Raw genomic sequence first — 22,561 nt, 5'->3', positions numbered from 1 at the left:
TTTTTTTTTTTTTTTTTTTTTTTTTTTTTTTTTTTTTTTTTTTTTTTTTTAATGGATTCACTTGATACTCCTCCGTCACTCTCAGCACCGTCCAACATGACGGTCGGAGTACCGACGGCGTATTCGCCAGGCATGTCCAACGCCAACAACAATGCCTCTTCCACGCTTGGTCTAAATCCGGCCACGGCACAGATGATACAGCCTTCTGCGCGATTTCCGTTTAACTCTGTGATCGCCCCTGCGTCCGTGCCTTTGGATTCTATGAATGTTTCTCCGTACGACGGATCTCATTCTGGGAGTTTCAACGCTGATTCGGGGAAGAAGAAGAGAGGACGGCCGAGGAAGTACACGCCTGATGGTAACATTGCCTTAGGCTTAGCACCTACCACTATGGCGTCTTCTGTCGGTCACGGGGATCTGAGCGGCACTCCTGATTTGGAGCAGCCGGCGAAGAAAGCGAGGGGAAGGCCACCAGGCTCGGGGAAGAAACAGATGAATGCTATTGGTATCGTCAATTGAATTACTCTTTTGTTTTTCTTTGTGTTGGAACTGCATTTTTTTGTTCATATTAATTGATATTATCTGGACGTTTTGTTGGATAGGATCAAGCGGTGTTGGTTTTACTCCTCACGTAGTATGGGCGAAGCCTGGTGAGGTGCGTATTCTGTATAATTCTTAGCTTGTTTTTTATATAATTATTGAAATTTGAAAGATTGTTCTTTTTAAAGTGATCTTTAGTTTAAGCGTTCAAGATTATGCGCGTTTATTAGAATGACTGCAATGCACGTAAAAGAACATGCTGTAATTGGGAAGTGATGCAGTAGCCCCTTGTTTCTGTTTCTAGTTCTAGGACAACTACGGATTTTGTATAAAACTACATTCAGAATATGTTGTATTAAATGGGATACTGGATTTCTGGATGTCTCCTTGGCTGGTTCATTCTAGTTATATCCATATTAGAGTTCTTCATTTATCAATTTTTGTGGAGAAAATGTGACATTCCTGAATTTATCTGTTAGATCATGTGATATCTACAACCAAAGATGAATTATTTCACGACGCAGAAATTATTTTGCATTGTATATGAAATCTAATGTAACTTTTTTTATCCTTTTTAAGGAACCGAATATCCTTGACTTCGATATTGATAAACGATAGACTGAACTATTAGCTAAATTATGACGGCATTGTCATAAACTGATTTGAGCTTGAGTATTAATGCATTGATATCATTCCATGAAGTTTTAGCTTGTTGTTGGAGTGAATTCAGTCAATTTAGGTATGTTATGGAGGCTTTGTATATTTGATTTAAGAAATGATTATAAGTAATATTGAAAACAAAGGCAACATTCTTCTCAAAAGGAAACAAAAGTAGCACAAAAAGAATGAATTTTGTAGTCGCGTAAACTTAGCAACTACCTTGTGAACATGGTTTTTTTTTAGGTAGAAGTTGCCAGAATGCAAATTGCGTGCAATGAATAAGCGTAAAATAAATTGTATGTTATTGATGTAGTTTTTTTGCTTGGAAGCTGTCAAATTTCCTGTTAAAAGCATCAAAATGAATATCTTGTTATTTGCAACATGATTTTAAGATTTACATTGTTCCTCTGAGCTTTGGATTAATTTTACTTCTCTCTCGGTAGTCCTTTTTTTATTTCTTGACAAATCTTTTTATCAGTGGTGTTGGGACTTCTATTTTTTAGATTATCCTTTTCATGGTTTATTGTTAATTACAACTCTAGTCGGTTTGGAGAAGTTAGAACATAGTCCCTACAATTTTAAAAGTTAGAATTTCTTATGGTTTGATAAAACTTTATAAGTGGTCCATATGGTTCGATAATCTCCACGAATACAGTAAGTACTACTTTTTCCAGTTTTATTAAACTAAAGGACTAATTCTAACATTTAAAAGTACAAAGACTAAATTCCAACTTTCTAATAGGTCAACTAATCTGGTAGAAAGTATGTAAGCATAGCTATGATTCATCTCTAATAGGTCATTAGTTTGTAATTCTATGTATTGCACGAGTTTGGAGGTGAGGATGCCTGCAAGTTTGATGGTTCCTTTTCTTCCTTTTAGTGGAGAGTTATTGATAGAAGTAATATTTTATTGGAGACTCTTAGGTCGTAATGCGGGTTTCATGCTTACATGGTTGCAGGACGTAGCAGCAAAAATTTTGGCTTTCTCACAGCAAGGACCACGAACTGTCTTCATTCTCTCTGCAAATGGTTCCATCAGTAATGCTACTCTTCGACACTCAATGACATCTGGTGGTTCTGTGACATATGAGGTGCTTATAATTGTTTTTGAATTGCATAGCTGATTGACTCTCTGCATGGATATAATTACTAATGTTTTATCATATCTAGTATTTGCCTCTTTGAATTAATCATCAACTCATGTAAACTTGAAGCCTTCGCTGAATTCCGATCTGATAGCTATTAAATCAACTACATGGACCTTGGATAGCAAATGGAAAAGGATTGTTCAATTTAAGTGTGCTCAGGTTAGGATAACATTTGTTTCCAATAAGTAGTAGGGACATGCTCCCTCCCAAGTATGCACAGTCCTTTTCAGTTCTGATGTTGTAGAGATTCTGTGATTCATAGGCAGTGTTTCTAAGGTTAGGCAGGAGCCACATGTGCCTGCAAAGTGCATTCACGTGGACGATCGTCTGGGTCACCTTTTCTATAACCATTTGCACTACAGTAAAATAAAGGCAATCACCAAGTTTCTTTTTGCCTTTTCTTCTCCTTTTCTACTACACTAATTAAGGGATCCTGATCTCTTTCAGCATCTCTTGAAGGTAAAAACGGTATAAAAAACCTATATTATTAAAAATATATATTATTCCATTGCTAAATCATCTTATGTTATGTTACCATGTATTCTAATTTTGATGTAGAACTGAATTTTATATTTCGAGAAATGCACTTTACTTGGCACAGGTGACATTGTGTGCCTTCCCATGATTTAGCAATAAACTTATCGTCACCAAGTGAGAACGTTTCTGATAATTTTCTAGACTTGAAGTTATCACCATTAAGCTAAGGGTTAAGGAAAGGGACTCCCCGGTTGATAAAGGAGAGAGTGGAAGAAAAAATGCAGATGATTATTGCAAGATGGACAGATAAAAGAAAAAAGGGCTTGGTCAATATGAAGATAGGCCTAGTGGCCTTTCTTGGAAGGGCTCTCAACAATTCCTACACAATCGATCTTTCCACCGGAAATTAAATAGGTGCCAGTTGATATTAAAGAATATGCCGAGATGATTCGTAGAGGTTATGGTTGTAGGTCGTAAAAGTATAAAACTAGAAAATATAGACTTTGTAACAATAAAACTCCGTACTAGTGCCAGTAGAACAGGTGCAATATGCTCTGCTTTGAGTATGTGATCAATCCCCTATGAAAATAGGCGCAACCTTATATAGGATCAGTTTGAGATCGATTCTAAAAGAAAAACATTTATCTAATCTTATGCAGGGGCAGTATGAGATAATCTCTCTGTCAGGCTCCTTTATGCTCTCGGAGAATAATGGAACTCGAAGTAGAACAGGTGGTTTGAGTGTGCTGCTGGCTGGGTCAGACGGACAGGTTCTTGGTGGTGGAGTTGCAGGAATGCTAATGGCAAGTTCCCAAGTACAGGTACTAATTTTACCTGGGTATCCTTATTTCAAAGAAACTGTTTTTTAACACTCATATAACTTATGTCCGAAGCGCTTCAAAGGCGTCATGTACTTGATAGACTTCACAGATCATGCTTTACAAACACTCTGATTTCATTGCATCCTCAGGTGGTTGTGGGAAGTTTTCTCGAGAATGATAAAAAGTCCAACAACACAGGTATGCTGAATTCTGGATCCTCTGCTTCACCATCTCAAATGATAAACTTTGGTGGTGCAGCAGCAGCAGCTGCAGCCAGCCCTCCATCGTTAGGGGCATCGAGTGGCGAGTCGTCTGCCGACAACGGAGGCAGCCCTCTTAACAATAGGCATCCCGGAATGTTCAGTAATAGCAGCCAGCCAATCCACAACATGCAGATGTACCACCAATTGTGGGCAGGCCAAACACAGCAATGAGGATTTATTTTGCAACTAACAGTGAGAAGTGCATTAGGATGATGATGATGATGCTCTTCAGTCTACACACATTCAACATCGTTTTGTGAATCTAACTTTCGCAATTAATTACCAAAAGTATTTTATAGAGGGGCTTATGTTTATTTATTTAGGTAATTATTAAGAAAGATTATTATTTCAATCTTGCTTTCTGTTTTCCCCCCCTCTTTCCGCAGCACTGAAGGAAGCATGGCGCTATAACGAGATCCTCACATTTTTTTATGGTAAAAATAATTCGAGATTTTTAGCACGTTCTCAAGTTACCGACTCACAAAAGTAAGAATGCTTGTCAACGTGTATCCAGACAGTGAAAATACGCCACAATCCCATCTTGCATTATAGCACTTATCTTATGGTGTTGTCTTTTATGAGTTATATAATTATTTTAAATCTATATATAATTGATACAAAAGAGAGAGATATAAAGAGGTTATCAAGTTTATTATAATTATTTTATATCTATATATAATTGATAAAAGGAGAGATATATAAAGAGGTTATCAAGTCTATTTCAAATGTCCAAAAACGTAAGAAAGGAAATTTAAACAAAAACCGTCGACAGCAGGGTTCGAACCTGCGCGGGCGAAGCCCAACAGATTTCAAGTCTGTCTCCTTAACCACTCGGACATATCGACTATTTGGTTATTTTGGCATAAATTTTAAGATAAAAATAATTAAACACCGACAAATTGACCGAGTCAAATCCGTGCAAAGGCCGCGTTGTTTTAAGACGAAACGGAAGCCAACACTGACAGCTAATTCAACCATTACGTGTCTTTTCTTTTCTTTTCTGTTGTTTTTAATAATTATTTTTTTTTTAAATTAACTCTTTTCTATTATTTTCACATTCACCACCTACCTTGTTTTACATTTACTTTTTTTTCTTCTACAAAAAAAAAAAAGTTTCTAATTAAAAAAATATATATATATATTTGAGTAGGAACACACGAAACCAAATGAAATATCTTAAGTGAATCTGAAGTACATAACGAAATATTTCAACCTTTAGTCATTTACATAGAATCTTCAAATGTCTCGTCAACATCAAAAATTATATCCCAACAATATGATTTATGATCAAGCTTTATCAGCACAGAAATCTTTTTTTGGTTATAAATTGTAAAAAGATTTTGATATAATATTTGATTAAAATCCGAAAGCAAAGCAAAAAAAGGCAATAATGGTTCCACTTTGAAGGCCCTATGACTTACTTGTCTGTCTGGGTCTGTGTGAATGAGTCAATCAACTGCTCTAAGTTGACCCCACAACCTTAAATGGAGTCGGCAACGGCTCAAAATCCCCACTCCAAACTTCGACATTACCCAGAAGATTCTTCAACGGATCCTTCGATCCAGAGAAAGAGAGAGAGAGACCCTTCACCAATAAATACAATTACCCTCCACCAATTCAACCCAACACCCTTTCAATCTCTATATAAACATCCATTCATCTTTCCCCTTCATTCACTCCCAACAATGGATTGCTTAGTCCTCCTCCTCCCCTGCTACGTCATGAAGAGACGACGCCGGAGAACCGCCCCACGCCTCCCCTATCGCCGCCTCAACAAATCGGAGAGCCTGGTAAGGGTGGTGGTGGGAAAGGAGAGGACAGAATTCCTGGTAGACCCATTTGTGTTAGAAGAAAACCCTTTTCGGGTTCTGATGGAAAAGGGAAGATTCGAAGAAAAACAGGGGAAAAGAAGAAGGGAAGAACACATAATATTTGTCGATGTTGATGCTATTTTGTTCGAGCACTTCCTTTGGCTCATCTACAACGATTCTTCCTCTTTGCTTACCCTCAATCTAGACGAAATTCTCCACTTTTATTCTCAAGATTTTTAACTCAATAATCAGAATAATCATGAGTTTACGATCAATGAATACTATTTCTTAGAATTACGAGAGCTTATACTTAAAACGGTCCAGAATCATTCCTTAAACACCTTTGTTCATCAATTTTTTGTTAATATGTTTTATATCCCTCAATTGGGTCTAAGAAAAATCAAATTTTTATCCAATTACAATTAACCTCATTTTTACTATTTTACCCCACTAGGGTAAATTCCCACGTTGGACAATTTGATCCAATTTTAAGCCCACTAGAGCTCTTTTAAATGGGCTTTGTACTTAACAAAGCCCAAACAAAGCCCAAAAAGGCCCAATGTTTACTAAAATTCTTTATTCAACCAACATTTCATATTAGTTTAAATATAAAAAACAAATGTTCTATTTTTCAAGTTAATTTCGTTGAAAAATGCTTCCATTTTGTTTTTTCGTTACTACTTATACGTAAAATGTTGACATAACATCATTTGATCCGTTTGTATGATGTGACAAATAGAAAGAAAACTCGTACAAAAAACAAAAAAAAAAAAAAGTCTTTTTAAAAAATCATTAATATTTAAGAATTAAATAAACTCATCCAACATAGCTTCTCTTATTCTACTTTCAATAGAAAACAAGACTTCAATAATTATATAAATAGTAGCAAAATTATATATATATATATATATATATATATATATATATTAGTAAATACTTAATCAAAGTTTAAGCACCAATAAAAAAAATAAAATCTCTAAATTACAATTTTTCAATTAATAGTTATGAAAATTAAACAAAAATAGTAAAAATTTGTTACCTCCAAATACTAAATCAATATTATATATTTCATTAATGGATAACAAAGAGATGTTAATCTTAATCTAACCACTTAAACCTTGTGATTAGCGAGTATTAATTGAGTTTATCATCCAGGATAACACAATTATTATATGCAAACAAACCCTACAATATTATCCGAAGATTAATTTTTTAAAAAAAAGTTTTTTTTTTTTTTCACAACATGAAAGAAGGGTGAAGGAAATTAAGGAACTACAACAATCCATGAACATAGAAGAAACTATAAATATTAATTGAATTTCATGAAATCTTCTCAAAGTTCTGACCTTTAATTTGGAGTCTCCCATGAACATCAACACCAATTGATTTGTTAGAATGGTAGCTGAATTTGGTTCTGCATATTTAGAGGCAAATTGAAGAAAGGAAGCCCTGAAGACGGATCTGGAAACGGGCCGCTGCCTCCACCGCCCTGTGATGTTGGTGGTTGCATCTGATCTTGTTCTTGTTCTTGTTCTTGTTCTTGGTCCTCAAGTGGGAGTCTCTCGTATGCTACATTCGCGAACGATGCGACGATGACGGTTACTGGCCCGGCTGCCACCAACTCTCCGACAACATTCCCACCGACGACTTGCCCTTCACCACCCGCTAAATATATAGTCAAACTAGTAGCGCCGGGAGGAGCAGGCGGCGGGAGGAAAGATCCGGTAAGCGATAATATCTCGAACCTCCCTTGTAGGTTTAAGACAGCGCCGGTCCCGGTCGGTTGGCGTAAGTTGAGATTAGTTACCATTCCGTTGGCGTTCAAGATGCATATCCCCCGCTGGCGGCGGCGGGCGTAGATAGCGATGCTATCAAAGACATCGCAGCCGCTTCCAACTTCAAAAATATGAGCCCTTAGGGTATTGGCGCTTTCCCGGGTAATGATAACCGGGGGCTTGGGTTTGTTTTTGGAGCCAGCTGGACGGCCACGGGGACGGCGAGAGACCACCATGTCAGTGGCGGCGGGGGCGGCGGAGACAAAATCCAACGGCTGATCTGATTCGTCTTCATGGTGAGATTGAGAATCAGGGTGGTGGTGCGGGTGATGAAGGTTGAAATCATGTCTTTGAAGTTGGTGAATATAGCGATTGCCTAAATCCAAACCAGCCATGGATTGATACACTCAATCTTATTAAAAACACTTAAAAAAAAAAAAAAAAAAACAGAAAACTATGAAAAATATTAAAAAGGAGGAATTTTTTTAAAAAAGAATTTAAAAGCACTGAAATGTAGAGAAAAATACTGTTCCCGGTCGGGTTTGTTTAATTCGGGAACATATATATATAAAACTATAAGAACAACAATGGCTTAATGGAGACGAAGAAGAAGCCAATTAGAGAGAGAAATGGAGCTTTAGAGAGAGAGAGACACACACACACACACATTGTAAGAGCTAAGTATATGTCTTATAAAATAATAATTTGTTGAAATTTTGTTGTTATTCTTCCTTTCTTTTTCTTCCCACAATAATTTTATTATTATTATTATTAAAAAAGATTGAATTTTTTTACCATTGGCTTATCCATGTAAATTAATTAATATATATGGTTAGACTTTAATTTAGTAAAAATGGGTTGAAACCCATCCATGGAATCCATGGAAATAGATGGATCTTAGCTTATCCATGAAGCTAATACTTTGAATTAGCTCCCACCTTTGACTTAAAAAAATAAATGGTAAATTAATTTTAAAAAAGAAAAAGAAAAAACAAGTACCCAAAAATGTAGCTCATAAAATATTTAAAAGTTGGGTAATACCAATGATAAATTATATGGAATAACTATAAAGTTTCCTAAATTTCATGAATTTCACGTTACTATAATTAATGTAAAATGAGTATGATTGGACCCTTTTTTTCTATAAAATAATTTCATGCTTATATATTTAAAATTGGGTGAAGAAATTAGTTAACCAGGGTTTACGACAAAGTTGACCATAAGTTAGGGTTAGGGTTAGGGTTCAAAGGCTAAAAGAAAAAGTTAAAAAGAAAAGTGGTAAAACAAATGGGGGCGGAAATGGTGATGTGGACGTCCACTTTTGTCCTCTTTTATCCCACCCTTCGACGCCCATTTTTGTTTTACTTTTCAATTAAAATAAAAAAAAAAAAACCTTTTAAAATTTGACTCTAACCTAATGGATGAATCCCGCTACCATATAATTCTCAATCCCACGTCACTAAATAGTTAAAGTTTCAAACTTTACCACGACTGTGTTAATTTAATTTAAGGTTAAATTAGAAACATAATCTATAAATATTGAAGTTTATGTGTATGTCTAATGAATATAGTTCATTTTAAGTCGAATAAATCTTAATTTATATCGAAATTAATAATTAGGTTCTAAAATCACCGTGAACCATGTCTTTTTTTTTTCATGGAATCTAATAATTCAAACACAAATTTAATTTTTTTATTTTTTATTTTTTATTTTTTTGTCATTTAATGGCGATGTCTATATTTGAGGGTGTAATCCATTTGTTGAGAATAAGACAAAATTTAAAAATAAATTGTTTATGTGCTATTTGATGCATCCAACCAATGGGATTTTAAATATAAATAAATAAATAAATGTTTAATGAGTATAATTAATTATTTATTTGTGTGCAACTTGGATTAAAACAAATCCAACTAGGGTTTGACCAATCAAATATTCATTGCTTTTGCTTCAATTTTGTTTGGATTCATGGAGATTATATCTCCGCATCCATTCATATTCGACAAATATAGAAATAGAATTGGAATCAAAAGTTTTCACTAATATTCATGCACTTTAAATAAGATACAAGCCAGTAACTAATATCCACCAATAATAAAAATATAAATTAATTAAATATTAAAAATATATATATATACTATAAATCAAATTATAAAAAAAGAATATTAAGATATAATATCTAAAATATTATACGATGTCTCAACATAAACCCAATTTAAGCATTTGATTAATGCATTAATAATCTTTTTAAGTGAGTTGGTATACATTTTTTTAAAAATCTCTCAATATTTTAATATTAAAAAAATTAGGGATATTATAACTAATTTTCTACCTTATCCACATTCATTTTTGCAGTGTGTCGTAAAATATTCAAAGGGTTTTTCTATTGTAATTAATAATTAAATAATTCATCAATTGTCAAATATTATTTTTCCACCCAAATATCATAAAACACTATCCATACTTGTAAACAAATTTTAAAAATAAATATTATTTGAATTTAATTAAATTAAATACATGTCAAAATATTATACTATACTCGCGTTAGATTGTATTATATATATAAATAATGAAAATATAAATTAGGGTTTTAATGTTAAATTCATGAATGCCATGTGTGCAACCTTATTTCATAGTATTATGTATTTATTTGAAAAATTAAAGGGAATATTAGTAAAATATTAAGTGTAACTTTAATTACATTTTCACCTCTAATCAAAGACTAATTGGAACCACTAAACAAACTTCGGCACAGATTCTTTTTCGGATAAGATTTTGTTTGCAGCAACGAACATTTAAATTATAAAAGTAATTATTAAATAAGCATTGGCTAGGGTTTTGCAACTTGTCAAAATCTAATAATGCCCAAGCTACAAAATATATTATTTTTTATATAGGTGAAAAAAAAAACATATACATATCTATGTATCCTCGTACTAAATATTAATTTATAACCCTATGTTTTTTCTTTTAATTTAAACAAATTATAATTACAAACATTAGAACTTGTAATTTAATTTACATATATCAATTTGGGAGCATGAGGCATGTAGTGGAGCATCTCACGGTTGTTCATTCATTTTATTTCGTTTATTTTTAATTATTTTTTAATATTTTAATGACATCAATTGATCCGGTTTCTCTGTTATTGTCGGCTTCGTTAATTTCCACTTTTCATCACCTACTTTAGGTAGAGAAAGGATCGTTCTTTTTCGTGTAAGCTTTAATAATTTAAGTGAGATGTATACACAATATGAACTCAGAAAGCATAACGAATATACGTTTTTATTATATAAAAAATGCAAGTGGAGAGGTAGTGGGTTATATGAATTGTCAAAGCTGAAAATAAAGGATATTGTTTAGGTTTTGAGCATTGACTCCAAAATTAAATTAAATTAAATTAATAATAAAGAGATTAACTTGGCTTTTTTTAAATAATGAACACCACACCAAAGCGTGGAGAGGAAGAAGGTGAGTGACATTCACGTGCAAATCCAGGTCACCACAGCCCTGAGAGTGGCAACCTATGGTTGTCGGCCACGAGGTGCCTGTCATTTTCCATTGGGAACCGCTCCGTCTCTCTAATTCTTCTCCTTAAATTCCGGGTGGTCCTCCAAAATCCATTCATTTCCTACTCCCACGCTCTTTTCGAACCGCGTGAGCTTCAAACTCCCAAAAATTTCATCTTTTTTTTTTCTTTTACTTTTTTCAATAAAAATAAAATTCGTTGGTAACTTATCTCCAACCCTAATCATAATATATAGTACTTAATTCGTATGATTCCTATAAATACACGGCATCTAAATATTATTTTATTATACTCGAGAGGTATGACGTGCTATCATTATTTAATTTTATCTATTTATATCTATATATTTATTAAATACCAAACACTTAATTCGGTAGCCATTTATCTAAATATGTAACTGAATACATATATCTATTTTAAAAAAATTTAAAAGATAAAAGGAATGGTTTCATATAAAATAAAATATGTTATCAGAATAAAATGAAATGTCAACTTTTAATTTACGTATTTTTAAGTGAAAAAGGAAGAAAAAGAAGAAAAAGTAAGATGTCATTATTCTAAAGAAGCAGATACACATAACAACAATTGTTCTTGTTTCACTGACCGTAAGAATAACAATTTGCAAACTTGTCTATTTAAGACAACAAAAACACTATCGATTCCTTTTTGTCTATTACATATATAAAGTCATCGCAAATTATGAAAGTCAACGGTGCCAGATAAATTCATATAATGAGTCACACACCCATTATACCATAATTTCCCTCTCGTTCTAAAATCTAATATTATAATAATTTATCTTTTTTAATTGAAAAAAAAGATAGAGTTAATAATGATAGCTCGTGACTGTTTATCTTGGGTTATGTATAATCATTAGAAGACATGCCCGATTGATAATGATTAGCTCATAGTATCTAGTTTGTTTTAGGTTTAGGTCTATAATTATTGTGGGCTTTTTGTTTCGCCCAATAACGGCCCAATTTGTTGGCAGACTGCAGTTTAGCTGGGCTTCCACGTTTTCTGATTGGGCCAAGTCATGGGGTTTGATTCGGCCCATAACGAGCAAGTAATGGTTATTGGGCCACAACTTGAGGTGAAACCCATTATAGAGCCTGTTCCAAAACGCAGTGTAATTAAGAAATAATGAAAGATTAAATCTCTAATTAAACAATTATGTTCTAGGTTAATTTTGATTAATCAATGGTGCATATGTTAGGAATCACGACTCTCTTTGAGCATAAGCTTTCATGGCTTTGTTTTGAGCTTCCCCAAAACGCCTCATACCAATAAAGATAGTATTACTCACTTATAAACCCACGATCATTCCTTAGATTAGCCAATGTGGGACTCACGCCCAATGATCCTCAACATAAAATAACACCTTTTATACATTTAAAATAAAATTTCGAACAACCCAAACCAACCGAACTTATGGATCGTACAGAGTGAGAGTGAGAAATGTTGAAAATTTTAAAAGAAATATGGCCCCCATGAAATCATATGATAAGATTTTTTTTTGTTCACCTAACATTTAATCGAAATGAATTTTTGTTCATTTCATTTAGCACTTTTAAGTTGTCGTTGTCAACCTCCTCCAACCCTTTCCCTTGTTTAAATTTCAACCACATCAATTTTCTTTTCCCTTTTTCCTCGGTCCCCTCTATGTCCAAACTCGAACTAACTCAATAATCCTTCCACATATATCTCCAAAAATTCACTCCTAATAGATATTGTCTGCTAGTGGATGGACGTGGTCACAATAATTGCATTGTGGGTATTAAATAGGATTGATTTGGGATTATTAATGAATTGAAAACCTTAGCTGCGAATCCAACTAGAAAACTTAAGGTAGCGTAAGAAGATCTTAGTTACATTGTGGTGGCATTCAACACAAGACGGCAGAAACAAGGGCTGTCTCTTTAAGACAACGAACACTAAGATTGTCATTTGTGTTTGGTTTTTTTCCATTTCAAGATGAGCTTTACAATGTGTTTTGAAAGCATGTCAGATTCAGAAATGGATTGATTAAGGAGGCGAAGAAGGCAAAGAAGAAAAAAAGTTCAAATTTTTGGATGAATTTGGATGTTTGGGGTTAATGGGGGTTTTGAAGTTCAAAATTGATCAGAATATTGTCAATTTCTAGCTAAACTCCAAATGCGTTTGCTTAAGAATAATTTGGTGATATCACCGATTTGAGAGCTTCATTTTGTCTCCTTCCCCCCATTCCCCCTTTCATTTTAACTCAATCATACCTATTTTATCTATCCCTTGTCAGTTCATTATAATTGCCCTTCTCTCCATGGCTGCTCACCTTGACCTTCTCTTTCAATACTCTTCTTCTTCTTCTTTTCTTCCTCTTTCTCAAATTACTCGAGACGGGTCGACTCCGAACAGTTCAAGCCCTATGCAAACGCCAGACGTTGTCGACGACGATGACTCGTGGGAAGTCAGGGCTTTCGCGGAGGACACGGCTGATGTCATGGGAACTACTTGGCCTCCTAGGTCATACACTTGCACTTTTTGTAGAAGAGAGTTCAGGTCTGCTCAAGCCCTAGGTGGTCATATGAATGTTCACCGTCGCGATCGTGCTCGGCTCCATCAAGCCCCGTCGAACGCAATCAAACCCTTTTCTTCCTCTTCTTCTTCTTCTTCTTCTACTTCGAATTCTTTCATTATCCCAGCTCATGATTTTAATGGTGGAGGGTTGTGTGTTCTCTACCCATTCCCAAACCCTTACAGCATTCGCTCACCCTCTTCTCTTTTCTCTATGTCCCATCATTCCTTCAACAACTTCATGCCCTCGACCTCGCCCGCCTCAGCCTTTCCGATTCGTAATCACCGTGCCGGAGCGAGTAGTTTCCCTCAATCCTTGAGTGATGAACAAGCCATGGAAAGTAGCAACCAAGAGGTTGATCTAGAGCTCAGGCTTGGACAAGCTCCTTCAACTCAAACTCTCATGGAAAAGGGACACAAAATCTCTAATTTTGAAGCTGCTTGTCTGAGGAAGAGATCATCAGATTGATCAATTTGTAAGCCAATTTCTTTTTTTTCTTTTTTTTCTTTTTAATTTTTATTTTGGGGGGTTAAGTTTTTCCTGTTTGGGATTGAAATAAAATTCAAAAAAAAAAAAAAAAAAATTAAAGGAGGAGATTTTAATTCTGGAAGAATCTTATTGGGAAGAAAAAAGAAAAATTAGGGTTTTGAGGTAAGGGACTGAACAAGAAAGTGTGCAGTGGAATGTCTTTTTCTAGGTTACAGATTTCAAGGTAAAAGTAAGCATCCTGAGCCTACATTTCCGTGGGGATTATTACTTCCATCATCCATGGCTTTTGTTTCTATTATTGTTTTTTTTTTTTTTATAATCAAAATCATTCATTCAACCAATTAAGAAGCTCATATTTAGGATGAATTTTAGTTGCATGAATTGGGTGTTTCTGTTTTACTCATCCAATTGGTTGGATTATGGGCAGAATTTGATCCCTTGTTGTTTTGGTTCTTAAATGAAGGGTTTAAGAACATTATCATCATTCTCTGCATATAGAGGTAAACAGATCAATATCAATTAGGTGTTGCTTAGATATTGGTTTGAAATTTGGTGAATGTAGCTCAAACATTAGATTACTTAGTTGAGAATATGTATAGTTGTTTGATGAAACCCTTTTGATAAGAAGAACTAACTAAGAGTCTTGTAATCTTAGCCTTATGGAATGTGTACTCAAAATCTAGAGCCCCCCCTCCTTCCTCCTATCTCTAAGTGGAAGAAACCAAGTATTGGAAAAAGAGATCACCACGATGTGATTGGTTTTGTAATAACCATTGGATATGCATTCAAAAATTTCATCAACCTGCCATAGCTTTGCTCGTAATAAGCTTGAGCTATTACAAATGGTATCAAAGTTAAGCACCAGGCAGTGTGTTAGCGAGCACGCTGGCTCTCAAGGGGTAGATTGTGAAATCCCATATCAGTTGTAGATGTTAAATGAAACATTTTTTCACAAGAATATGAAAATCTCTCCCTAATAGACGTATTCTAACGGCGATACGTAACAGGCTAAACATAACAATATCTGCTGATGGTAGACATGAGTTATTACAAATGGTACGAGAGTCAAACACTGGATAGTGTGCTACCTGCCAGCTCCAAGGGAGTGGATTATGAGATCCCACGTCAGTTGGAGAGATAAACAAAACATTTGTTACAAGAACGTGGAAACCTTCGGTTCACATAAGCATGAATGAGCAAGAAAAAAAGGAAGAGAGAGAGAGAGAGAGACAGAGAAAGTACTAAACATAGCAGAGAAAGGAAGGCACGATAATAGGAAATGGCACACGAGTGGAGGAAAAGAAAGACATAATTGGGGGTAAAAAGAAGAAAGAAAAGAGGAGCTTTGTGCAGAATGTGTTGTGAGAAGTGTCGCTTTTAGAAAAGCAGAGATTTGTGGGGCGAAAAATAGAGAGCATACACCACACACCATCCACCATGCACAAGCCGATGAAGGGATAAGGAGGAACAAAAAAATGATTACTGATTTTTGGGTAACTTCGGAATTCCCGCTCCCCATGCACTGACCACGACTTAACCTCAAACCCACTTCCCACACGCTTTCCCTTCTCCCTTTCGAATCTTTCTCCCCTCTTCTTCCTTTTCTCTTATTAACCCTTTTTTTTCCTATGCTACACGCGTTTTAGAGTTCTTAGACCCCAAAGAGAGTGGATTGTGAGATCACGTATTGATTAGAGAAGGGAATGAAACAGACCATATCTACTGGGTGTGGATGAGTGGGTTTGGGTTTGGGTTGTTACATGATTTCAAACTTAAATAATTTGTATACCCCATTGGCAAGGGGGGGAATCACGCAAAAGATCATCCAACCCCGAACTTGTCGAGCTCACAAGTCCTACGAAACTCGAACTTATGGAAACGGTTAAAAAGGTTGAAAAAGAGAGGGAGTGGGGATGGAAGGAAGTAAATAAAAGAAAGAGAGGGGAAATGTGGGGGTAAAAAGAGAGGGAGGGGGACCAAAAGGAAAAAGAAAAGGAAAAGGAAGTTGTAATAACATTGAGACAGAGCAGAGCAGTGGTTTAGTTCGGTCAATCGGGTTGGGTCGGGTTGGGTTGGGTGTACGCAGAGAGAAATTAAAAAAGGGGTCATAACTCTATTTGGGGAAATGCATCCAATTTTAGGTTTAGGAATTTTCATGGGCTCCATCATACCTCATCAAACTCAGTACTTTCCCATATCTTTTTTTTAGCCTTTTGTTCAGTGGTCAAGTTATTACCGCATTTATTCCACTGAAATTACCTTTTTTTTTTAATTTTTTTATAGTAATAAGAACAGGGAATAAAAACAAAGGTTTACTGGTTGGTGTACGGTGAAAAATGGGGGAGCAAGTGGTGTCTCGGTTACGTATCAAAAAGAGTGGTCCAAAACTTGATTAAAATCATTGCCTTTTCTAAACAGTAAAATAAAATATGATCATTTATTTTTAACTCATATGAGAAGAGTAAATCAAATATAAGCAAAAGTGAGCAAAGAAAAGGCCATCCTCCTCTAACCAAAGCCCACCACTCCAATTTGTCTCGACATTCGTTATGGTCGTGGGCGTACGCATCCGTTTTATGGTCCATTCAGATAGGCCCGCCAGCTCCATGCTCCTACCGCCTCAACCTCCCAACGCCCACGCCCAGCTTCTAACATATCCGCCTCAACCTCCCAACGCCATCGCCCAGCTTCCAACATATCCGCCTCAACCTCCCAACGCCATCGCCCAGCTTCCAACATATCCGCCTCAACCTCCCAACGCCAACCCCAGCTTGCAACATATCCCCCTCAACCTCCCGCCATTTTAAAAAACGTTTTGAGGGTCACCTAATGTCAAGGTCTCATAATCTTCTCTTCTTAGGGCTAGCGTCCTAGCTGGCACACTATGAAACTATCTGTAATAATTCAAACTCACCACTACTAGATATTATTCATTTTAGTTCGTTACATATTGTCATAAACTTCACAATTTTAAAACTCACTTGTTAGAGAGTAATTTTCATACACTTATAAAAAATTGTTTCGTTATCTTCTCCCATTAATATGAAATCTCACGTTTATCTTTACAATCTTTTTTATTTATTGCGAGACAATTTTATAGCGTTAGGAAATGATTTTTTTTTGTTTATTGAGACAATTTTATAATATTTGAAAATTTTCAAACAAGAAGGAAAGTGATTGTTAATTTCGGCTGGGAATTCGAACCCATGGGCTAATCCCGATTAAGGATAAGATTCTTTTTTTTTTTTTAATTTAATTTATTTGTCACGTGAAACACTTTGTTTTACGCATTTTTAGGACGAAATTAAAATTTAAAAAAAAAAAAAACTAACTCATTGCTTAATATATATAATGTATTTAGTTTTAGAATTTCTCAAACTTTGTTACTTTCCTGACGCAATATCTACCACTCAAAAGTGTGAGTAAATATGACAATATTATTATTACTCAACGAAAGAATACAGATTTAAGAATAAGAAAAAAAATTGGATCGAATGTTCAATCTTCATTGATATTCACACTCTTTAAATAGGATACAAGATATTAAATAATATATACAAAGAAAATATAAACTAACTAAATCCTGATAATAAAATAAAATATATTACTATTCAAATTCAACTTATTACGAATATCTCAGATATATTTCCTAACTAATAAATTCCGAATATCATATATTTCATAACTAATTCAAACTAAAATAAGTTACACTAAATTCATAAGTTAACCATAATTAATTAATACATGATTAATTTTTTTTTTTTTATATATTTCTCGAATTTTATTTGTTTAACTTATTAAAATCACATGGTATAATAAACAATAATGGGATGAACATAGATGCATTGAAAATAGGTATGAAAAGGTTGAATAGTATGAACATAAATTCCCAAATCCCGAAAAATAAGAGTAAATACGAACAACAATAATGAACCATTACTACAATTATTTTAAAGGTTTCGATTTGTCACATGTTTCATATCTCTATGTATATCTTACTTATCTTTTATTCCTTCTTATCCCAACACAAATAAACGATGACTATTCTCTCACATCAACACGAGTTTTTTTTTTTGTTTATTCTCACTCACATGTATTTTAAGATCCTAAAAAGTCGTCCATTCATAATGATTGAACCACAAAAAAAGGAAGGTGGATAGTAAGTTTCAATTCAAATGTGATCTCAGTTAATTTATTTAAATGTGAGTTTAAACAAAATTGAAAACTATATCGAAACCTCTAGATCTGTAACGTTATGTCTTATTTTTGAAGGTCTAATAACTCTCGAATGAACCCCACAAATAATTGAATTAAAAAGGGACCATTTTATGGCACGTTCCATTGTCACCTTTTTTTTTTTTTTTCTCCTTCCATCCTCACAATAGAATAAGCTAAAGGTTATCACAAACGAAAAAGACAAAAGCAGTCGATTTGTAAGATAAAGATTTACATTAAATAAGGACATTGTATTTGTGGCACGTTTTCCTTTCATTTGAATTTTATCGAACACTCCAAATCCAAGTTGCTATGTAACTTTACGATCACTATTTGGCCTATGCACACGACGCTCTCTCAACGTGCAATTTTAATTACGTCTCTCACTTTTTATAGTTAAATTACAAATTTAGTCTTACTTACGGTCATCAATTATCGTTGAGAAATTGAAATAAACTTCATAAATGGCGGAAAAATGGAGAAAGCGAGAAAGAAAACACATAGAAATAGAAACCACTTTTGAAACGAATGTAACTAAACACGAACCAGAGGGGTCTCTCGAAAAATATACTTCTCCTTCCTTTCTATAAGCATATTATCACATTACAATATTCGTAAATTTTATCATAATTTTTAAAATGATAAGAATTAAAATTTAATTTTCCTTTTGATAACGGAATTAATTTATTTTTGAAAATATTGAATAAAAAATAATCTAATATAGAATATGTATTATTTGCTTTATATAATTTCTTCCCGACATTCCTTTCTTCACAATAGGTAAGGACATTTTTCTTTAAATTCCAGCCAAATTAAATTAATTCAAAACATCATATGATTTAGTTCTTATTTTGGTCTTCATTTATTATTATTATTATCGTCTTTTTTTATAAGAATTTAAAAAAAAGTTATGTTGAGATGTTGTGAAGGAATGAATCTCGTAAAAAAAAAGATTTTATGGTCGGATTTTTTCTACGTTTATATTATTTTTTGTGAATAAAATTTTAAATATTTTCTTTAGTCACATGTCAAAATAATAATAATTGTGAGAGGAACACTACTCTCCAAGATTTCATAATAATGGGTTAACATTCCTCACTTATAAATCTATGATCATTTCTTAAATTAGTCTACGCGGGTAACGGTCTAAGGATAATGGCAAATGGGGATGGGTATTACCCCAGCCTTGCGTTCTGTTTTTTTTAGAAGAAATCGTAGTGGATACGTCTCCTTGTTGGCCTATAAATACTCGAAAAACGTAACCAATTCAGTGTGCAATTCTTTATTGTTGGACAAGAATCACAGCCATGGGTTCCAATGCATCCGTCAAAGACATTCTGGGTGAGCTCGAGAAGGGAAGCTACATTTCTCTACTCTCCGATCTCATCAGCGAGTCCCAGTACGTCCAGAACAACCCACCAGACCTCGTTCCTCAAGAGGATTTGGTTGGCGCTCACGTCCGTGGAGTTCTCGATCCATACAGCACTGAAAATGGTGGACCCTTGATTATCAAACAAGTCAACTACACTCCCGGCCGTGGACATTTGATCATACGCTACCCTGGCGCGGACTCTGCCAAAGTAGTCTCCTTCGTTGGGAGTCACATGGATGTCGTCCCTGCCGATCCCAGCGCTTGGGTATTCATTCTCCTCCTGCTCTTTTTCTTCATTCTCCATGTCTCCAATTGTTTTAACTATAACCCATTTGTTTGTACATACAGACATTTAACCCTTTCTCGTTGAGTATCTCTGGAGATCAACTTCGTGGCCGTGGGACTACTGATTGCCTCGGACATGTTGCCCTGTTAACTGAACTCCTCAAGAAACTTGCACAAACTAAATTAAAGCTCAAGAACTCTGTTGTTGTTATATTCATTGTGTCTGAAGAGAACAGTTCAATCCCAGGGATTGGAGTAGAACAACTCTGGAAAGATGGGTACTTCAATGATTTAAAAGGAGGACCTCTGTAAGTCATTGCTCTTGTAAGACACTCTTTTTTTATGTATGTGTGGCTTATTATATTTGGGTTTCTTCTTATATAGATATTGGGTTGATACTGCGGATTCACAACCTTGTATTGGCACTGGCGGTACCATTCCTTGGTTCATTAAAACAACTGGACACCTCTTCCATAGTGGTTTGCCAAATAAGGTAAATTAGTTGATATGATCCAAATCAGGGCTGGATTTTGATTTTGATTTTGATTTGGATTTAGGTAAGGTTTGATTATGGTGCAGGCTATTAATGCTTTGGAGCTGGCGATGGACGCTTTGAAACCCATTCAGTTGAACTTTTATAAGGATTTTCCTCCTCATCCTAAGGAACAGGAGTATAAATTTGAAACGCCATCCACCATGAAACCAACCCAATGGAGCTGTAAGTTGTAAATCATCATGGCTTGATTTTAGATACCCATTGGAGTTGTATGATTTATGTTGTTGATTTTAGATCCAGGAGGTGGGCTTAATCAAATTCCAGGAGAATGTAGTCTGGCAGGAGATGTCAGGTTAACTCCATTCTACGAGTAAGTAACCATGCTTCCTTTCTTCTTCTTCTTCTTCTTCTTCTTCTTCTTCAACGCTCAAGTGTTCTGTGTTAATGATTCTTCCAGTGTGAACGATGTGGTGGCGAAGATCTCTGGTTATGTTAATTACATCAACGAACACGTGGAGGATCTTGAATCTAGAGGCCCAGTTTCAAAGTACACTCTGCCGGATGAAGGACTCAGGGGAAAGTGGGTGTTTTTGTGTCTCTGTTTTGGATTAGAAGTGTTTTGAATCGAATGGATCCAATTCAGCTCATAAATTTATTGTTTGTAGGCTTGAAGTGAGTTATGGTGAGTTGATATCAGGGATTGCATGCGATCTTAATTCTCGTGGGTATAAAGTTTTATATAATGCAACCAAGGAAGTTATAGGAGAAGTCAATCCTTACTCCATTACAGGAAGTCTCCCACTCGTTAAGGATCTTCAGGTTCCAACGCATATTCCCCATATTCATTCTCTTTTCCTCTCCACCTCCTTTTGTTTCTCATCTTTTTACTATGACTTCTCGTAGGAGAACGGCTATGATGTTCAGACTATTGGCTACGGTAACACTGAAAAAGTTCTCTATTTATAATCATTTGTCTATTAAATTGTCAAATATTCAAATGGTAAGATTTACGTATGCAGGTTTGACCGCAACTTACCATGCAAACGATGAGTATTGCAATTACAGTGACATGGCCAATGGGTACAAGGTGTTTGCTAGCATCATCTCCCAGTTGGAAGAAGATTACTAAGCATTATGGACGCAGTATTTCGCATAAAGCGAAATTGAACTGAAGAATAATAAATAAATAAATGTGGCCAAATGTGACGTGTATTATTTCTGTATGCTTTTTTTTTTTTGTTGTATTTGTATTATGTGTTAAATAAAAAGGCTATAGTAAAGCCTCTTTGGTTATTTTAGTCTGTGTTCGATGTTTGCACGAGCGACTGAGTAATTGTCGAAGTTGAACTAGTCGAAAGTTAATCACTAAAAATAATTGAATAATAAGTTGTAAGGTTAATTAAAAAAAAAAATGTTCTTTTAAAAAGACTTGTTTAAGTGTAATATTTTAGGAAAAAGCTTAATTAAATGAAAAATATAAACAAATATACAAAGTGTATTACATGAAATATATCGATAATATGGACAAAGACAGAAATTCAAAATTGTATAAATATAAAGAACTAAAGAGAATTAAAAACAAACTTAGGAAAACCGGGAATTATTTTTTTGATTATTATAATGACAAATCAGAGTGGCGCAGCGGAAGCGTGGTGGGCCCATAACCCACAGGTCCCAGGATCGAAACCTGGCTCTGATAAAGTGAGTTTTTTTTTCCTTTTGTTTTTGTTTTTGTTATTACATCTTCGGTTGGGTCAACAATTCTCAGTTCATAGTTGCAGAAGGAAAGATCATTAAATCCCTTCCTAACAATTTTCACTTCTCCGCCAAATTTTTCATTTTCTGCCATTCCATACGACCAATTCCTCAGATCTCGGTCCTACCAGTTCTTCCTCTCTTCCTTACTCTCTTACTTTCTGATTTTTCCCCAACCCCGTTCTGTTCTACGCCTTTTTTACTTTTGGTCACGATCCGCTCGATCAGACATGCCGGTGGCTGCATCGGCCATCTATTTCCTCAATCTCCGAGGCGATGTTCTCATTAATCGTCTCTACCGTGACGATGTCGGGTAATTTTAGCTCTTTTTTTTTTTTTTTTTTTTTTTTTTTTTTTTTTTTTTTTTTTTTTT

General features: G+C 34.7%; 6 protein-coding genes and 2 non-coding genes across 9 annotated transcripts in view; 6 read left to right on the top strand and 2 right to left on the bottom strand.

Annotated features, from left to right (window-relative positions):
• Window positions 1-6: 6 nt before the first annotated feature.
• LOC111437488 (AT-hook motif nuclear-localized protein 13-like) lies at window positions 7-4,261 on the top strand. Of its 2 annotated transcripts, XM_023075491.1 has the most exons (6): window positions 7-505; window positions 603-655; window positions 2,160-2,291; window positions 3,485-3,646; window positions 3,796-3,844; window positions 3,905-4,261. In XM_023075491.1, the coding sequence occupies exons 1-6, from the start codon at window positions 52-54 to the stop codon at window positions 4,078-4,080; spliced, it is 1,026 nt and encodes a 341-aa protein (XP_022931259.1). In that variant the 5' UTR covers window positions 7-51; the 3' UTR covers window positions 4,081-4,261. The 2 variants fall into 2 exon arrangements, with proteins under 2 accessions (XP_022931259.1, XP_022931258.1); XM_023075490.1 differs by having other exon boundaries at window positions 3,796-4,261.
• A 411-nt stretch (window positions 4,262-4,672) lies between these two features.
• On the bottom strand, window positions 4,673-4,754 carry TRNAS-UGA. Its single transcript has one exon. It is a non-coding gene; the product is annotated as a tRNA-Ser (tRNA).
• Window positions 4,755-5,460: 706 nt separating this feature from the next.
• LOC111437423 lies at window positions 5,461-6,014 on the top strand. Its single transcript, XM_023075392.1, has one exon. It carries the CDS (start codon window positions 5,595-5,597, stop codon window positions 5,958-5,960), a length of 366 nt encoding a protein of 121 aa, XP_022931160.1. The 5' UTR covers window positions 5,461-5,594; the 3' UTR covers window positions 5,961-6,014.
• An 879-nt stretch (window positions 6,015-6,893) lies between these two features.
• Window positions 6,894-8,137, bottom strand: LOC111437468 (AT-hook motif nuclear-localized protein 23-like). Its single transcript, XM_023075461.1, has one exon. It carries the CDS (start codon window positions 7,888-7,890, stop codon window positions 7,111-7,113), a length of 780 nt encoding a protein of 259 aa, XP_022931229.1. The 5' UTR covers window positions 7,891-8,137; the 3' UTR covers window positions 6,894-7,110.
• Window positions 8,138-13,306: 5,169 nt separating this feature from the next.
• On the top strand, window positions 13,307-14,792 carry LOC111437469 (zinc finger protein 10-like). Its single transcript, XM_023075462.1, has one exon. It carries the CDS (start codon window positions 13,322-13,324, stop codon window positions 14,042-14,044), a length of 723 nt encoding a protein of 240 aa, XP_022931230.1. The 5' UTR covers window positions 13,307-13,321; the 3' UTR covers window positions 14,045-14,792.
• A 4,739-nt stretch (window positions 14,793-19,531) lies between these two features.
• On the top strand, window positions 19,532-21,731 carry LOC111437467 (acetylornithine deacetylase-like). Its single transcript, XM_023075460.1, has 9 exons — window positions 19,532-19,917; window positions 20,001-20,245; window positions 20,322-20,430; window positions 20,517-20,655; window positions 20,728-20,803; window positions 20,891-21,013; window positions 21,099-21,252; window positions 21,337-21,370; window positions 21,453-21,731. The coding sequence occupies exons 1-9, from the start codon at window positions 19,588-19,590 to the stop codon at window positions 21,560-21,562; spliced, it is 1,320 nt and encodes a 439-aa protein (XP_022931228.1). The 5' UTR covers window positions 19,532-19,587; the 3' UTR covers window positions 21,563-21,731.
• Window positions 21,732-22,060: 329 nt separating this feature from the next.
• On the top strand, window positions 22,061-22,132 carry TRNAM-CAU. Its single transcript has one exon. It is a non-coding gene; the product is annotated as a tRNA-Met (tRNA).
• A 35-nt stretch (window positions 22,133-22,167) lies between these two features.
• LOC111437425 (AP-2 complex subunit mu) overlaps window positions 22,168-22,561 on the top strand; it is a 7,718-nt gene continuing 7,324 nt past the window's right edge. Inside the window, exon 1 of the mRNA XM_023075397.1 lies at window positions 22,168-22,501. Within this exon, the coding sequence (XP_022931165.1) occupies window positions 22,419-22,501 (83 nt within the window). The 5' untranslated portion in view covers window positions 22,168-22,418. The remainder of the gene's footprint in view (window positions 22,502-22,561) is intronic.

This window comes from Cucurbita moschata, unplaced genomic scaffold, assembly GCF_002738365.1.
Source record: "Cucurbita moschata cultivar Rifu unplaced genomic scaffold, Cmos_1.0 Cmo_Scf00063, whole genome shotgun sequence".
In the NCBI taxonomy this organism is placed as follows: domain Eukaryota; kingdom Viridiplantae; phylum Streptophyta; class Magnoliopsida; order Cucurbitales; family Cucurbitaceae; genus Cucurbita; species Cucurbita moschata.
The sequence above is the reverse complement of the archived record's forward strand: the minus strand, read 5'-3'. Positions and strand labels throughout refer to the sequence as shown.

Bases quoted from the DNA above. Each gene is read 5' to 3' on its own strand.
- LOC111437468 (XM_023075461.1), bottom strand. From the start codon at position 7,890: ATGGCTGGTTTGGATTTAGGCAATCGCTATATTCACCAACTTCAAAGA.
- LOC111437423 (XM_023075392.1), top strand. From the start codon at position 5,595: ATGGATTGCTTAGTCCTCCTCCTCCCCTGCTACGTCATGAAGAGACGA.
- LOC111437488 (XM_023075490.1), top strand. From the start codon at position 52: ATGGATTCACTTGATACTCCTCCGTCACTCTCAGCACCGTCCAACATG. The intron at 2,292-3,484 runs GTGCTTATAATT...AATCTTATGCAG, and splicing joins GTGGTTCTGTGACATATGAG to GGGCAGTATGAGATAATCTC. The intron at 3,647-3,795 runs GTACTAATTTTA...TTGCATCCTCAG, and splicing joins TGGCAAGTTCCCAAGTACAG to GTGGTTGTGGGAAGTTTTCT.
- LOC111437467 (XM_023075460.1), top strand. From the start codon at position 19,588: ATGGGTTCCAATGCATCCGTCAAAGACATTCTGGGTGAGCTCGAGAAG. The intron at 19,918-20,000 runs GTATTCATTCTC...TTGTACATACAG, and splicing joins CTGCCGATCCCAGCGCTTGG to ACATTTAACCCTTTCTCGTT. The intron at 20,656-20,727 runs GTAAGTTGTAAA...TGTTGATTTTAG, and splicing joins GAAACCAACCCAATGGAGCT to ATCCAGGAGGTGGGCTTAAT.
- LOC111437469 (XM_023075462.1), top strand. From the start codon at position 13,322: ATGGCTGCTCACCTTGACCTTCTCTTTCAATACTCTTCTTCTTCTTCT.